This window comes from Mauremys reevesii, linkage group 9 (assembly GCF_016161935.1).
Source record: "Mauremys reevesii isolate NIE-2019 linkage group 9, ASM1616193v1, whole genome shotgun sequence".
Lineage (NCBI taxonomy): Eukaryota > Metazoa > Chordata > Testudines > Geoemydidae > Mauremys > Mauremys reevesii.
In genome coordinates, this window is record NC_052631.1 from 48037431 (window position 1) to 48053983 (window position 16553).

At 41.7% G+C, this 16553-nt stretch overlaps 1 protein-coding gene across 3 annotated transcripts in view; it reads left to right on the top strand.

Annotated features, from left to right (window-relative positions):
* STAG1 (stromal antigen 1) overlaps positions 1-16553 on the top strand; it is a 356975-nt gene that overhangs the window by 79502 nt on the left and 260920 nt on the right. For 2 of the 3 annotated variants that reach the window (XM_039487594.1, XM_039487595.1), the window contains one exon: positions 9346-9513. In XM_039487594.1, the coding sequence (XP_039343528.1) occupies positions 9346-9513 (168 nt within the window). Of the gene's footprint in view, positions 1-9345; positions 9514-16553 lie in introns of those variants that run through there. The other variant, XM_039487599.1, reaches the window with a different exon arrangement.

Here is a 16553-nt window from a genome sequence, read left to right on the forward strand (position 1 = left end):
GTTCTAAAAGATGATTATAAAGATTTGAAAATCCACCCATGTACATGTAAAGTAGGAAAATGACATTGTTTTCCTATAAAATTTTAATCCTTAATTGTCCATCGCTATGTTAGTTTTGTAGTTAACAGCTCTATCCACTGAAGGACTTCCAGCTTGCCAGATCCACTTTGCAAATGTTTCAGAATCTGTTGGAAGCATAGGACTGGAATGGACCTCCTAGGTCATAGAGTTCAGTCCCTCGCTATCGCAGGCAACCCTGTCACAAACTCCTGTTCATAAATCTATCAAGATCCTTCATAAAACCAGTTAGGTTATATGCTACCACTACGCCTACTGAAGGGTGTTCCAGAACCTCACTTTTCTCATGGTTACAGGGAACTTCTCATACTGGTCTGGTCATGAATGCTGATTACCTGTCTTGCATCCAGAAACCACTTCGTGCAGACCTTTTCAATTATTTTTTGTCTTAAGCTTTCCAGCTGATCTTGCTGTCACATTTGTATTGTTTCCTTGTGAGTCTTCAGCTGAATGTCCCTGTGCTAGAAAACAGCAGTTTCCTCTCAGTGCTGTTTCTGAGAGCCTCTTTTTTAGGTTTTTTATATCTTCTCTCCTTTCCATCATTCCTAAAAAAAAAACAAAAACAAACAAAAAAAAACTCTTTAGAAGGGATTCTAAGAACAGCCTGGGGGGAAATCCTTGATCCAGTGGCATTTTCTTCTTGTGCTTCAGCAGAGGCTCAGCTGCAATTCAAAAGACTGCTCTCTATAGCAGCTTTCCTACTCACTAAAATCTGGAAGTATGACCTCTTCGTAGAGGCCCAGGAGAGCTTTTTTTAAACACACACAGGCCGCCTCCTATCCCAGTCGGATGTGGAAAATTTCTCAGATGGCTAATGACAGAAGGAGAAAATGCTTTAAATGTACTGATGAGACAACACCCCGTTTTCAGTGGTGATCCTTAGGATCAGCACCTGCAATCCAAGAGAGTTCCTACTCTTTATCTCTCCAAAACTACTGTGTTTTTTCCCCTGATGTCCACTTAAGGGCAAGTTCATTGATCCTCCATGGCCTGTCTCTTAAATTTGAGATGGAAATACTTGAATGGCTTGTTCTTTTCAGAGGTTGATCAAGAAATCTCCTGTCCAAGGGCACCATCCAAATCAGACAGGGAAGGTTCCCTTCCTTGTCCCTTCCCAAAACCACTACCTGCAGATCTTCCTTGTATTTGTGAGAGCTCATCCTCTTCAGTGGCCTCTTTCTACCCAAACGAAAAGACCCAAGCGCTTCCCCTCCTCCTTCTCATCTGAGGAGTATACCACAGAGAAGGTCAACATCAAAAAGCAAAAGCCTGATAAATTTTTCTCTGTGTTTATCACAATAACAAAGTCAATTGTTATATAAATCGATGGTCCAGCCTACTGTAATACTATCTGTTCTACTGATCGCCTCTCAAAAAGGATATTTAAGTATTAGAGAAGGTTCAGGGAAAAAAAAGATGTTATTTATTAGGGGCATGGAAAAACTCTTACACAAAGAGAGATAGGGATCCTTTACCTTAGAAAAAGGCAAGTAAGAGGGGACATGAAAAAAGAATGAAGGTAGATTGGGAGTATCTCTTTTTTTCCTGTCTTGTGACAGAAGAACAAGGGGACAGTCAATGAAATTGAAAGGAGGAAAATTCAGAACTAAGAAAAGGAAATACTTTCACACAGCACCTAATTAGATTGTGGAACTCCTTGCTACATGATTCCATTAAGGCAAAGTATCTTGCAAGGTTCAAAGAAGGATTGATCATTTACAAAAATAACAAAAATATGCAGAGTTGTTATGGTTAATGCTTAAAGAAAGTTTTGCAAGGGATATGAAACTATATACTTTGGGGTTAAACCACTCTCCTTTTGGGGTTAAGGTGAGGCCTTCATGGGTGACAGATTATCACACATCTGCTTAATGCAAGGTTTCATAGATTCCAAGACCAGAAGGGACCATTATGATGATCTAGTCTGATCTCTTGTGTAAAACAGGCCATAGAACTTCCCCAATATAATTCATAGCTTATCTTTTAGAAAAACATCCAGTCTTGATTTAAAAATTGTCACTGATGGAGAATCCACCACACCCCTGGGAGTGTTGTTCCAATGGTTAATTATTCTCATTGTTAAAATTTTTTGCCTTATTTTCAGTTTGAATGTCCAGCAGTTGCATTGTTAAACCTTTCTCTGCTAGAATGAAGAGCTCATTATTAAATATTTGTTCCCATGTAGATACTTGTAATCAAGTCACCCTTTAATCTTCTCTTTGTTAAGCTAAATAGCTTGAGCTCCTTAAGTCTGTCTCTAGAAGGCATTATTTTGTAATCCTTTAATCATTCTTGTGGCTCTTCTCTGAACCTTCTTCAGGTTATCAACATCTTTCCAGCTCTGGTGCCCACAATTCAGGAAACGGTATTCCAGCGGTGGTAACACCAGTGCCAAATAGAGAGGTAAAATAACCTTCCTACTTGAGATTCATCTGTTTAAGCACCTTCCTCTTTAAAAATCTGGTGCTGGCCACTGACCAAGACAGGATACTGGACTAGATGGACTACAGACCTGATCCAATATAGCAATTTCTGTTTTCCTGAATTTTGGCTGAAGGGAGATATTTTTTTTCTTTTCCAAATAATCTAATCAGATATAGTAATCTCCTTTGGAGGGAAAGGACCTGGATGGCTGAGCTGTTGCATACCAATCTGGAGATCAAATAATAATCTTTTATTCATTCTGTCCAAGAAAGACCTCCCTCAAAATGCAGTTGAAAGAAATGAAAAAGTAGTTTTTCTGATCCTTAAAAGAGTTGGGGTGGGTGGGGTAGGAGGAGAAGGACCCTGTATGGTTCTATCCAGCTAAGAGGCCCTCAATGTAGCATTTTTTAAAATGCATCAGTTACAACAGGATCTGTGAGCTCCCCATTAAGGGCCTGGCTACACTTGCAGTTGTAGGGTATGGCTACACTATGGGATTATTCTGATTTTACAGAAACCGGTTTTGTAAAACAGATTGTATAAAGTCGAGTGCATGCGGCCACACTAAGCACATTAATTCGGCGGTGTGCGTCCATGTACCGAGACTAACGTTGATTTCCGGAGCGTTGCACTGTGGGTAGTTATCCCGTAGCTATCCCATAGTTCCCGCAGTGTCCCCCACCCATTGGAATTCTGGGTTGAGATCCCAATGCATGATGGTGCAAAAACAGTGTCGCGGGTGATTCTGGGTAAATGTCGTCACTCAATCCTTCCTCCGTGAAAGCAACGGCAGACAATCATTTCGCGCCCTTTTTCCCCTGGATTGCCCTGGCCGACGCCATAGCATGGCAACTATGGAGCCTGTTTTGTCTTTTGTCACTGTCACGGTATGTGTACTGGATGCTGCTGACAGAGTCGGTACTGCAGTGCTACACAGCAGCATTCATTTGCCTTTGCAAGGTAGCAGAGATGGTTACCATCCCTATTGCACTGTCTGCCATTGTAAATTGGCGATGAGATGATGGTTATCAGTCATTTTGCACCGTTTGCAATTGGAAATTGGCGATGACAGTTATCAATCCTTTTGTACCGTCTGGTGCTGTCATGGGTGCTCCTGGCTGGCCTCGCTGAGGTCGGCCAGGGGCGCATGGACAAAAATGGGAATGACTCCCTGGGTCATTCCTTTCTTTATGTTTTGTCTAAAAATAGAGTCAGTCCTGCCTAGAATATGGCGCAAGTGTACTAGAGAACCAGAGAGCACAGCCGCTCTGTGTCAGAGCCCCAGAGATCCCGCAGAAATGATGAGCTGCATGCCATTCTAGGGGGTGCCCCTGCAACAACCCCACCCGTTGCTTCCCTCCTCCCCCAACCCTCCTGGGCTACTGTGGCAGTGTCCCCCCCATTGGTCTGATGAAGTAATAAAGAATGCAGGAATAAGAAACACTGACTTTTTAGCGAGATAAAATGAGGGGGAGGCAGCCTCCAGCTGCTATGATAGTCCAGGCAGTACAGAATCTTTTCTTTAGACATGAAGGGGGGGGCGGGGCTGATGGAGCTCAGCCTCCAGCTGCTATGATGAGGACAGTTACCAAGCCTTTTGTACCATCTGCCGGGAATGACCAGGAGTCATTCCCATTTTTACCCAGGCGCCCCCGGCCGACCTCACCGAGGCCAGCCAGGAGCACTCACGGGATGATGAAGACGGTTTTCCACCATTTTGCATCGTCTGCCATCAGGAAAGGAAGGGGAGGGGATGCTGCTGTTCAGTGCCGCAGCTCCGCGTCTACCAGCAGCATGCAGTAGACATACGGTGACATGAAAAAAGGCGAGAAATGATTTTTTCCCCCCTTTTCTTTCACGGGGGGGGGGGTAAATTGACGAGATATACCCTGAACCACCATGGACAATGTTTTTGACCCTTCAGGCATTGGGAGCTCAGCCAAGAATGCAAATGCTTTTCGGAGACTGCGGGGACTGTGGGATAGCTGGAGTCCTCAGTACCCCCTCCCTCCCTCCATGAGCGTCCATTTGATTCTTTGGCTTTCCGTTACGCTTCTCATGCAGCACTGTGCTGAGTCCCTGCTGTGGCCTCTATCTATCATAGCCTGGAGATTTTTTCAAATGCTTTGTCATTTCGTCTTCTGTAACGGAGCTCTGATAGAACAAATTTGTCTCCCCATACAGCGATCAGATCCAGTATCTCCCATACGGTGCATGCTGGAGCTCTTTTTGGATTTGGGACTGCATTGCCACCCGTGCTGATCAGAGCTCCACACTGGGCAAATAGGAAATGAAATTCAAAAGTTTGCAGGGCTTTTCCTGTCAACCTGGCCAGTGCATCTGAGTTCAGATCGCTTTCCAGAGCGGTCACAATGGTGCACTGTGGGATACCACCCGGAGGCCAATACTGTCAAATTGCAGCCACACTAACCCTAATCCGACATGGCAATACCGATTTCAGCGCTACTCCCCTCGTCGGGGAGGAGTACAGAAATCGGTTTAAAGAGCCCTTTATATCGATATAAAGGGCTTCGTTGTGTGGATGGGTGCAGGGTTAATTCAGTTTAACGCTGCTAAATTCGGTTTAAACGCGTAGTGTAGACCAGGCCGTAGAGTGCTGGGAGTTAAAACCAGCCTTCGGAGACCGCAGCAGCGAAAACACTGCCGAGTGCTTACACACTCAGCTGGAAGCACACTGGTGTGGCCACATTAGCAGCTCTTGCAATGCCAGAAAGAGCAGTGCATTGTGATAGGTATCCCAGCATGCAGGTGGCTGCAATGTGCTTTTTAAATGCGGGGAGTAGGGTGGAGTGTGACAGGGAGTGTGTTGTGTGTATGTGGGGGAAGAGAGTGGATTTTTGGGGGGCTGAGAGCATGTCAGCATGCTGTCTTTTAAGTTCAGACAGCAGCAGACCTCCCCCACCCCCACCCCCACCCCGCCTCTCTCTCACTCACTCAAAGCAAGCAGCATTCCTCAGTAATGGTTCCTTTGTCCAGGAGGAGATAAGCAGCCAGCTGTCAGAAAGGGAGCTTTGAAAGGGCATATCTGCATTCCTACAGTATTCCTACAGCAAGTTCAAAACAATGACAAGAATGGCCACTTGACTTAAGGGGATTATGGGACGTTTCTGGAGATCAATCAGAGTGCAGTAATGAAATACCTTGTTCACACTGGCGTCGCGGCTCTCCAGTGGGGGTGCAGCAAACATTATTCCACTTGCTGAGATGGAGTACCAGCAGCACTGTAGCCACGGAGTCAGAGCACTCTACGTGTCTTGCCACTGTGGAGAGGTAGTGAGCTAGTTCGCCCTGGGCTCCTTTATTGCGCTGTAACTCACAAGTGTAGCCAAACCCTAATTCTCACACTATACTCCTCTTGATTCAAATACAGAAGGGAATAAGTAGTTGAGGACTAAAGGCAAAATCAAAGAAAAAACTAAAATCTTGTAAAATATCTTTTCATAAATTAAGAGATTTTAAGGCCCAAATGAACCATGACCAGGAAAGCTTCACTCGGTGTTTACTGCATGAGACCCAATAACTTGTGGCTGAGCTAGTGTGTATTTCTTAGAAAAACTTCAGATCTTCATTTAAATACTCCAAGTGATGGAGAATCTACCCTATTCTGTGGTAATCTGTTCCTGTGGGTAAATACTGTCACTGTTAAAAATTTGCACCTTATTTTCAGTTTGAATTTTTTAACTTCTGTTTCTAGCCATTGGATCATCTTATGCTTTTGTCTGCTAGATTAGAATCCTCTAATAATAATAAATAACTTCTCTTCATATAAGTATTTGTATACCATGATCAAATTGCCTCTTAATGTTTTCTCTGATAAACTCAATATATTGTACGCCTCAAGTCTCTCATTGTAAGGCATGTTTTCCAGACCTCATGTCGTTAGCTATCGTGTACATTAAAGCCTGTGGCATTATTGTATTTTTGGACAGAGTCGTCCTCACTCTAGATCACAGAAATATATAGTTGATAATTTGGGATACAGATATCTCCCCTAGAGAAAACTTCATCCCAGCAACACTGATGGCACAAAACTACTCAGCTAGTCCCTCATTAAAACCTTGAAGGATTCTTCAATGAAATAAGTCTGGAAAACTCAGCCAGAGAACCTAGGAGCAGTTACAGAACAACCTGCCTTAATTCCATGCGCTTCTAATGCGGACAGAGCTGCATGTTCTTTAATCCCTCTATTCCTGTGGCACCTGAAAATGTTTCTCTGGCAGTAGTGAAAAGGGCTCCTCTTGTGGGAGGTTGGTGGTGAGGATGCTGAGCCAACTTGCCCAAGATTTAGGGGTCAAGCTGAAAAAAAGAATTTCATGCCTGCGACGAGTACAGCCACAGCCACATAGGCTTTAGAAATGATCAAAAAGAGGTATTTTATAAAGATTTTCAGTGTTCTCCGATTTCATTCTATTCCCCACCCAGAGAAGTAGTAAGTCATACTGGACTCAATACAGAACTTACTATATCCATCAGCAGAAGAGAGAGGAGCACTGAAAACAAACAAACAAAATTGGAGGCTTCCACACATTACTTGCTTTCTTGTCTTTGGATCTGCAGATATGTTAAGCTCTCCATATTTTGGAAATTGCCCCCTCGTGATATCCTTTGTTCAGCTGATCTAAGGGAAGGCTTCCTCTGTGTCCCCATTAACTCCTGCCAATCAATATTTTCTCCAGTTTGGTATCCAGAAGCAATGTTTGCAAATGAAGACTATGCCACTGAGCCTCTCACCTGCCCCTTGGATGTATCTGAAACTGATGAAGATGTTAGTACCAAGTCTCATGTAGGAGGGAATCATATCTTTCATTACCTATTTAACCTCTTGGCAAAAGCTTTGTCCACAGAATCAGCAGTCCAGCACAAATTCAGGACAACTCAGGTTCATAGTTAACTTTCAATGTAACTCCTTAATGCCACTTCAAAACACCAGCCACCTAGCTACCAAATAAAGTCCATCTTGGGCCTGATGGTCTTATTTTGTGAAAAAAGCCTCAAGCTATATAGTACACAATAGATCAGTTTCTCAATACTCCACAATCTTGACATGGAGCTGCTTTTGGTTAACTAGATCGGTGCTTCTTCTGTATATGCAGCGAAGAATCCTGTGGCACTTTATAGACTAACAGATGTTTTGCAGCATGAGCTTTCGTGGGTGAATACCCACTTCTTCGGATGCAAGAAGTCTATAAGTCTATAAGGTGCCACAGGATTCTTTGCTGCTTCTACAGAACCAGACTAACACGGCTACCCCTCTGATACTCTTCTGTATATGCTTGCATAATGTTCCCACGAGAAATGGGAACTTCCTATCTCTCTCAGGTCTGGGGCTGGAATCTCCAGTTCACATGCTCGCAACTTCCTGATCCTGTGCCGCCTAGCCTCAACTTAAGTTAGAGTTCTGAGGAACAAACAGCCCTAATGTATACCACTGGTGTAAGGTCCCTCAGTGACCTTAAACCATGGGATATGAGGCACAGTTCTGCTCCACTCTGCCTTGCTGCTCCTCCTTTCTCCTAGCCCACCCTGTGGCATGCATCTGACTCACCCTTTCTTCCTCTTGTGCCACGGGTGTGGCGAAGGTTGGCACAGAAGTCAGTTCTTCTGCCTGCCCAAGCTTTTTTCCAGATGAGTTTCCCTATGCAGAGAGAATTCTCTGCTGGGTATATCTGGCCATTTGAAGTCCATGTGTTGCTGCTATGTTCAACCATGCAAAATAGATTTAACAAGCCAGAGACTATGATCCTTAATGCTTCATTCTGTGCTTTGTGGAAGTCTAGGTACAACCTGCTCAGAGTCAGTAAGCCCCTGGAGGAGCCTCTCTCAAGGCCTGGATGAACAGAATATTTTTCTGTGTTTCAAGGCAATTAGTCGCACCAGGAGACTTTCTACAGAATAAACCTTCTGGAGCTGTGAGCAGTAGAGAACTTTCTTCACACAATTCCCCCAAAACAGTTTCACCATTCACATGGCAAGTGATAACAGAACGATAGTGGTCTGTGTACAATCATGCCATCAGAAGATTAACTCTTTATAAGGAACTAACTATCTTGAGCAAAATGGTTTACATACCTGCAAGACTGATCTCCAAGCTGTTTGGCTCATGTAGAACACACAAAGGGGAGCTATAGGTATGAAGGAACTAAGGAAATCTTATATTAAATAACATAGATTAATAGGTAGAACTTCTGTTGACATCAGGAGGGCCTGGATTTCCACCACAGATTTAGTGGCAAGAAGGGACCATGTCATCAGTTGTATCTATCAGTCCATATAAATCCAATTATTGATTAATTTTAGTGGTGTGGAAGGAGAACAACTAAGCCTTTCTCATGGGCAAATAAGGAACTATGAACAAGTTGTAGTTGGATGGTGATGAAAGGGAAGAACACAGTTTCAGTATAACAGCATGCAGTTGGTCCCTATGAACTTGGTAATAATTGTCCTGAGGTAAATAGGATGCAGTAGTTCTGTAAATAAGATGCACTAGTTATTGTGTAAGTAAGTATATGGCAGAGATGTTTTTGTCGCATTGACCATAATTTTTAATTTTCTTGACTTTTGTGCATAATTGCAAGCATGAATTGCATTATTTTGTGTATTTATTGTATTGGTTAAGACTAGTATTATGGAAATATGTCCTGTTAGCTCTTTGGTGCTAGGAAGTCATACTTCTTAACTTGACATTACACATAAAATGCCTACCAAGTACTTATCACAATAGTTGATGATTGATATGTATAAATGGTTTACAAGCATTTTGAATTCATTCATTCAAATTTTATAAATACTTCCAATTTTCATTATGCTGTTCCCTTTATCTAGTCTGCCAATAAGAAACCTCGAAAGTCTCCAGGAGATAAGAGTCGTTCTGAACCTGGAACTAGAGGAATAGGTCGTGGAAGAGCTAATGGTCATCCTCAACAGAATGGAGAAGGCGGGGACCCTGTCACTTTGTTTGAGGTGGTGAAACTGGGGAAAAGTGCGATGCAGGTAAAATAACTAATGTGCTCTTTGTTATCTTTGTTACAGCTTGATCACTTAATATTTTCAGACTTAACAAACAGTTTTTGTAAACTATCGTATTGTGGTTGTATTTTTGATAATCTGTATCAGACTGATGGAATCTCTGGGTATTATGCTAAGATTTTCCCCTTATCTTATATGTTGAAGTAAAGAAAGAAATAAGGAATGTGATCAAGCTGAAGATTATATGTGGAATAACCATAGTCCTAGAAGAAGTCTTCTACTTTAGTAAATTTCTTCACTATTTTGTTATTTTAAAATGGAAAAACAAGTGAGTACTAAAATTAGGGAATATTTAAAGCAGCTTTTCATGAAGGTTATCATGTATTAAGTATAGCAAGGCAGAAAAGATGTGAGATGTTTAATCACAGCAGGTAAACTTTTCAAAAGTACTGAAGTGACTTAGAGCCCAAGTCCCATTTTCAATTAATTCTAGGGAAAAGAATTCACAGCCTTCACCTCCAGGATTACAGGCTTCTGGCTAGTGGAATCATTCCACTAGAATGGGCTAGTCAATTATTTTTTGTCACGATCCAGACTCCAGAGAAAATAAATAATAATATAAAAGTAAATAAAAAGATTTCAGGACCCCTAGGTGCAGAGACCATCCTGGTGCAGTGTAGGAATTAAGTATTTTGACAACTGAGTAATAAACATTCAGGTATTGGGAAGGAAGGTAAGGTTATGAGAGAAACACTATGCTTGGTCTGATGCTTATATACGTACACCTCTACCCCGTTATAATGCCACCCGATATAACACGAATTCAGATATAATGCAGTAAAGCAGCACTCCAGGGGGGCGAGGCTGTGCGCTCCGGCAGATCTAATCAAGTTCTATATAACGCGGTTTCACCTATAACGTGGTAAGATTTTTTTGGCTCCTGAGGACAGCGTTGTATCGAGGTAGAGGTGTATAAGCATCTCTTAGGGAGATTTAGGCTAAGCCACTTAAGTGCTTTTGAAAATTTTATTCTAAATGACTTAGGCTAAGTCCCAGTTTCAAAAGTCACTTAATGAACTTAGGAGCCTAAGTCTCATTGACTTTTAGTAGCACTTAGGAGTCGAAGTGCCTAAGTCACTTATGAAAACAAGACTGTCCAAAGTCACTTAAGCCCTTTTGAAAATGTTACCCACCAGACATAAATCCATGATGGGACTGGGTTGTGGATTAATGTAGAGAATGTAGGAGTAAACCTGAAGAAAATCAGAATTCTAAAACCTTTTACGTTTTGTGAATTTGGGGATGTAGGATTTACCCTTCTTATCTAGTAGGTGAAGACAGAACAAATTTTCTCATAACAGAACTATGGAAATCTTCCTGGTGCATTTTCTTCATTTTGTTTTACTGCATCAGAGCTATCACTTCTGTTCATTTTCAATACATTTTCAGTTTTGTTTTGGCAGGATTCCAAGGTTATTTTGGAGTTAGTTTTCAGTTTTATTATGAGGTAGGAGATATATGATATGATCTGTGTTGGGTGTTTATCTGAGAGCCATTGATATAAATGGAAGCCAGAGAAAAGGTACATGTGACTGCTTTGCTGCTGTAGATTTTTTTTTTTTTTTTTTGGTGAGTGCCTTTGTGAGTGGAACTCAGTTGTTTAAGAAATAGTTATATTGCTTCTGTTCTGAATAGGATCCACTTATAGCAAGATATAAAGGTGGTGGGAACACAGACTCCAACAGTACTGCCTGTTCTTGGCAAATTTCAAAGGAGAAATTTGTGTGTGTGTTGTGACACTTTGGGATTCAATTCAGAAGGAACTGAGTTAGGGAAAGTGGCATTTTAATGAATTTATTTATTGTGAAGGAAGTGTTATGAGCTTGTTGGAAGAGGGGTCTTTTTAAAGAGCAGGAGCCCTGGGCACATGAAGAAAGTAGTAGTGTGGGTGATGTTACTCTAATGCCTGGGGCAAAATTTTCAGAAATTCCTAAGTCCCATTTTCAGTAGTAGCTTAGGCACTTAAGTAAAATTTTTACCCCAGTCAACAGTAAAAAATGACTCATTACTGACAATAGGTGTTAGTACAGATAGAGCTGAAATGATGCTTAACACTTGTTTAGTTGCAAGTATAGACCGAGAAAAACCACGTTCACCAGTGTTTCAGAAACCAAGATTAAAAGCTGGTCAGACTTATATCTGTATATGCCTTTTCTACCCTTTCATTCCTCCCAAGGGCCTCCATACTGACTTGTAGAGATTGATGTATGCAGTGTTGTTGTAGCTGTGGTGTTCCTGGGATATTAGAGAGACAAGGTGGATAAGGTAATAAATTTTATTGGACCACTTCTGTTGGTGGACAAGCTTTCAAGCTTACACAGTCCTGAAGAAGAGCTCTATGTAAGGTTGAAAGCTTCTCTCTCACCAACAGAAATTGGTTCAATAAAAGATATTACCTCACCCACCTTGTCTCTGTTGCAGCGGCGGCACCAGTGCTGCAAGGGTGTGCCTGGGGCTGCAAGCCGCAGGGGATGCCCTGCCGGTCCCTGTGAGGGTGGCAGTGAGGCAGCCTTTGGCGGCGTGCATGCGGGAGGTCTGCCGGTCCCGTGGATTCGGCAGCAATTAGTTGGCAGGTACGCCGAAGCCGCGGGACCTCCCGCAGGCAAGCCGCTGAATCCGCGGGACCGGGGACCTCCCGCAGGCATGCCGCTGAAGGCAGCCTGCCTGCCGTGCTTGAGGCGGCAAAAAAGCTAAAGCCGCCCCTGCTCTCTTGTAGAGCTTGTGACGCAATCATTATGAACGGACAGAGTTCTTGTTAGTGGCTCTTTCTGTGCAGGTCTTTGCAGTGCACAACAGTAACATTATTGAACCCACCAACTTTAAGACAATACTACATATTCTTGTGTTGGTAGATGGCACTCTATCTACATATAAATGTGCATTGATGTATTATTTTTTTTTAGCGAGCTCTCTGTAATATCTCTCTTCCTATAATGGAAACTGAATCTTTTTAACTAATAACATAGTCTTTGAAATTACAAAACAACTTTACTGGTCTTCTGCTTCACGTAGTTTTATTTTCAGGCCTTCCTCCTGTTGCTGTTTGCCCTCAGGAGATTTCTGTGCTCCTAGATTTTTCTGGCATTGTCTTTGTGAACTCATGAAGCTCAAGTGAACTCACTTCACATTGATTGCAGACTTTCCTTGTATCTTGATCTGTGGTAGGATTCATTTGTGTCTTCTGTTCAGGATAAATTTTTGTTGATTCTTCTAAGGGAATTATAGTTGCAAAGGTAGAGTTGTTTCTATTTCTACCTTGTGCTGCTCTTTGCAAATATTTCCTGCCCCGTCTGTTGTCTCTGTTGTTAGGTACTGCCTGTACTCATGTTGACTGTTCTATGTGGAGTTCAAAGAGCATTTTGGTACTTCTGTACTAGTAGTATTTGGCTTGTTGTCATTGCTGTTTAATTTGTGTTCTCAACCTTTCCACTGCAGCTTTGTTCAAAAGTTGTTCTGTAAGTAACAGCCTGTATGTGGTGTGACATGAGATGCCATTCGGGCCTGCTCTCCATGCCTTCTGTTGGTGTATTTTTTCCAGTCAAGTGATGCTGTGCATGGGTCTTTGTCATGCCAGTATGCCTTTTTTAGCAACTACTTGGCAATCTTGAGATCTGCTTCTGCTTTACCATTAGACTGGCTATGATGCAGAAAGGATGTGATATGTTCAAATCCTGCTTATGCTGCAAACTGAAAATTTACCTACAGGCCCACTGAGACCCATTATCTGTATCAACAGTTTCTGGGATTCTATACTGATTCTTCATAGCATTAAGTGGTAGAAGCTGCTCTTGTGTGCACGGGATTTTTTCTTAATAAAATCTGAAATTATAATCAAGGATTAGGAGGGATACTTGATTTCCTAATATATTGTAGGTCCATGTATGACTTGCTCTGTGGTAGATCAAATATTTAGTGGATCATGAGTGATTTGCTAGGAATTCATTGCTGATACTTCACTGGTGTATGAAATCTTTGACTTCACTGGTTATGTTTGGCCAACACAGGACATCTTGGCCTTATGTAAACATGCTTCAGCACCAACAGGCTTCAGTGTAGTGTATGAAAGCTAGCATTTCAGGATTTCAGATCTTTAGGTCTTTACCCTACTTACTGCCTTAATATAGAATACCATTTTGTAGTGTCAGTATATTTGAATTGAATATTGGCTAGACAAAGAAAATCTAAGTGGCTGGGCAGATGTCTCCCTGTCTGGTCATCCTGACCTACAGACTGTTCCAAATGCTTAAAATTGACTGTGCATTTGGGTATGTCTGTAGCTGGGGCACCTGCTTATCTGTCACGCAATAGAATTCTGCTTGGCTGATGTTCCTGGTGAAACTCCGCCTCCTGGTGTATGTACAAGATTTCATAATCAAGGGCTGTCAAGCTCTCACTGTCTTTTGGCACTCATGCTGTGGACAAAAGGTATGCACAATCAGAACATCAGGATGAACATTAAAGACGATCTTTTGCATTGTACATGCAAGTGATATTTTTGATATTATTTCAAGATAGTTTGGAACTGTTAACAATAGCTTTTTGAATATTGATTCCAAAGGTTTGTTGTCTGTTTCTGCATGGATATGATCATGGCCCAGGACATACTGGTCAAACTTGGTATATGGAAAAGCAGTGAGTAGGAATTCTTTCTGTATTTGAGCATGGGTTTGCTCTGTTGGAAAGTGTGTCCTGGAAGCAAGTGCTACTGACTGATCATTTTGTAATAATACTGCACCCATTCTGCATTCACTAGCATTATATTAAATTATACCATAATATTTCAGGATCAGATGGTTAATCACTCACTTTTGGATCTGTTTGAAAGCATTTAGCTGATGGATTTCCTGACACCATCCTTCATCGTTTTTAGTCTTTTAAGGGGTTCACCAATCTGTGAGAAGTAGGGAAGAAATTAACAAATCTCAAAAAGAGCTATATTTTTTGCATGTTTTTGTTGATTGGGCATGTCCAAAATTACTCAAACCTTTTCATGGTCTGGTTTTCATAGATTTTAAATCCAAAAGTGACCATTATTATAGGAGAGCTAAAGCTCTACCATAGTGAAGGTTGAGACTGGTTTTCTGTTTCAACTTCACTTTTCTAAGTGCTCTAAAATGTACAGTTACCAGATATTAATACAATCCAAGAATGCCTCATAGGGATGCAGGGTTCTGATAGTGATCCAAATTTGGGCTGACTGGAGAACTGCCTCTTTATCACAGGACCTGGGTGGCTGTTAGGGCATGTCCCGTTCATTGAATCCAAGGTCACCCACTGTGAGTTAAAGTCCAACCCAGGGCAAAAATCTGAATTAAAAAAAAAAGAAACAGGCACATTGCACCAATGTACCTCTAGCAAAGAGGATATTTATTTTGAAGAAATGTAATCTGTGAGCAGCACAATATTCAGAAAGTGCTAATACTTTAAAAAAAGAAAATAAACTATACAGGCAAATGCTCTCTGGGAGGGGAGGATGATTAGGAGTAGAAGAGTAGACAGAGGGAGGGTTTGTTTGATCAGGTGATGGAGAGGGGAAGGGGACTAGGGGGAGTGGAAGAGGAGGTGTGGGACATTGGCAATGGGAACATGGGTGTGTTGAATTCTCTTATTTAATTTGTTTCTCTCTCCAAAAACCTATATGCATTTGGTTGGAGGCATTCTTCTGTCTTATATCTTCTCACCATTATTGTAATCCTGGCTGCATCCACACTTGCTTCTTTGAAAAGCTACCATTTTTCTTCTATGCAGTGGTGATGTGGCCATGCTGGTCCCAGGACATTAGAGAGACTAACTGGACGAGGTAATATTTTTTGTTACACCAACTTCTGTTAGTGAGAGAGACAAGCGTTCAGGCTTACACAGAGGTCTTCTTCAGACTCTAGTTTTCTATGTCATCTGTCTTTAACTCTACAAATCTACTGGGGAGTTGCACCTTGAAATGCCCCTTTTCTGACACATCTGCTACATTTCTACTATTATGCACACTGTCTGCCTTGAGTGATGTTGTCATCTTTAGTTTTATTTTGATTGTCCCAGTGACAAGATGATGGTCACTTCCAACATCAGCACTTGTATACACCCTGGGGTCCAACAGTGATCTTCACCTACACCTATTAATGGCAATGTGGTCACGCTGCTGCTGGATGAAGACATCATTTGCTCTCCATGTCAGTTTGTCTGTCCTTGTGTGAGAATAGTGTTTCCCCGAATGCAAAGACTATATAGTTCAGAGTTCAACAAAACATTTGCCATTTTCATTCTGCCCTAGGATGCCATATCCGCTCATAATGTGTTTATGTCCAGTATTATCAGAACAATCTGTGCATTTACATCTCCCATCAGGATAAGAATGTCATATTTCTTGGTATTGCCAAGGATACTCTGCTGTCTCTCATAAAAACGGTCTTTGATCAGTTTTCATTATTTGTTACCACTGAACAACTGTGACTTTTGCATGGACCGTCAGTGAGCAGTCAATATTCTGAAATTAACAGGTTCCCGTTCTTTCAGTAGCTTCTTTACTCAATAATAAGCCTTCTTATTCCTGATGTTTTATCATCCTCTCTTCCCGAATAGAAAACAGTCACACAGATGATAATTTGCCTTGTCCAGTCCATCTCATCTCACTCAGTTCAAGTATAATTAGGCCAAATATTTTTATTTCTCTGATAACTCATGGCAATTTACCTGTGTTCCAAAGCGATTTAACATTCCAACTTTACTTGTGAAGATAGCCTGTTTCAGATGGAAAGCTTCCTTGTGGCTTTGATTCTCCATCATCACAGTGTTGGCTGAATTTACTAGTTGGCCAGAACTATCTTGTCATCTTTCCAGTGCTTTATAGTTCTCCACAGTTGATGTTCGTATTTGCAAATTTGACACTTGCCTATGTTTTTTGTTTCTGTAACAGCATTTTTTACGTTTGTTAGCCTGACTCTTAACAACCTACCAGGAAGATTGGTGGAATGCCTTTAATCTGGCTTCTACCCTTTGACCTATCTTTC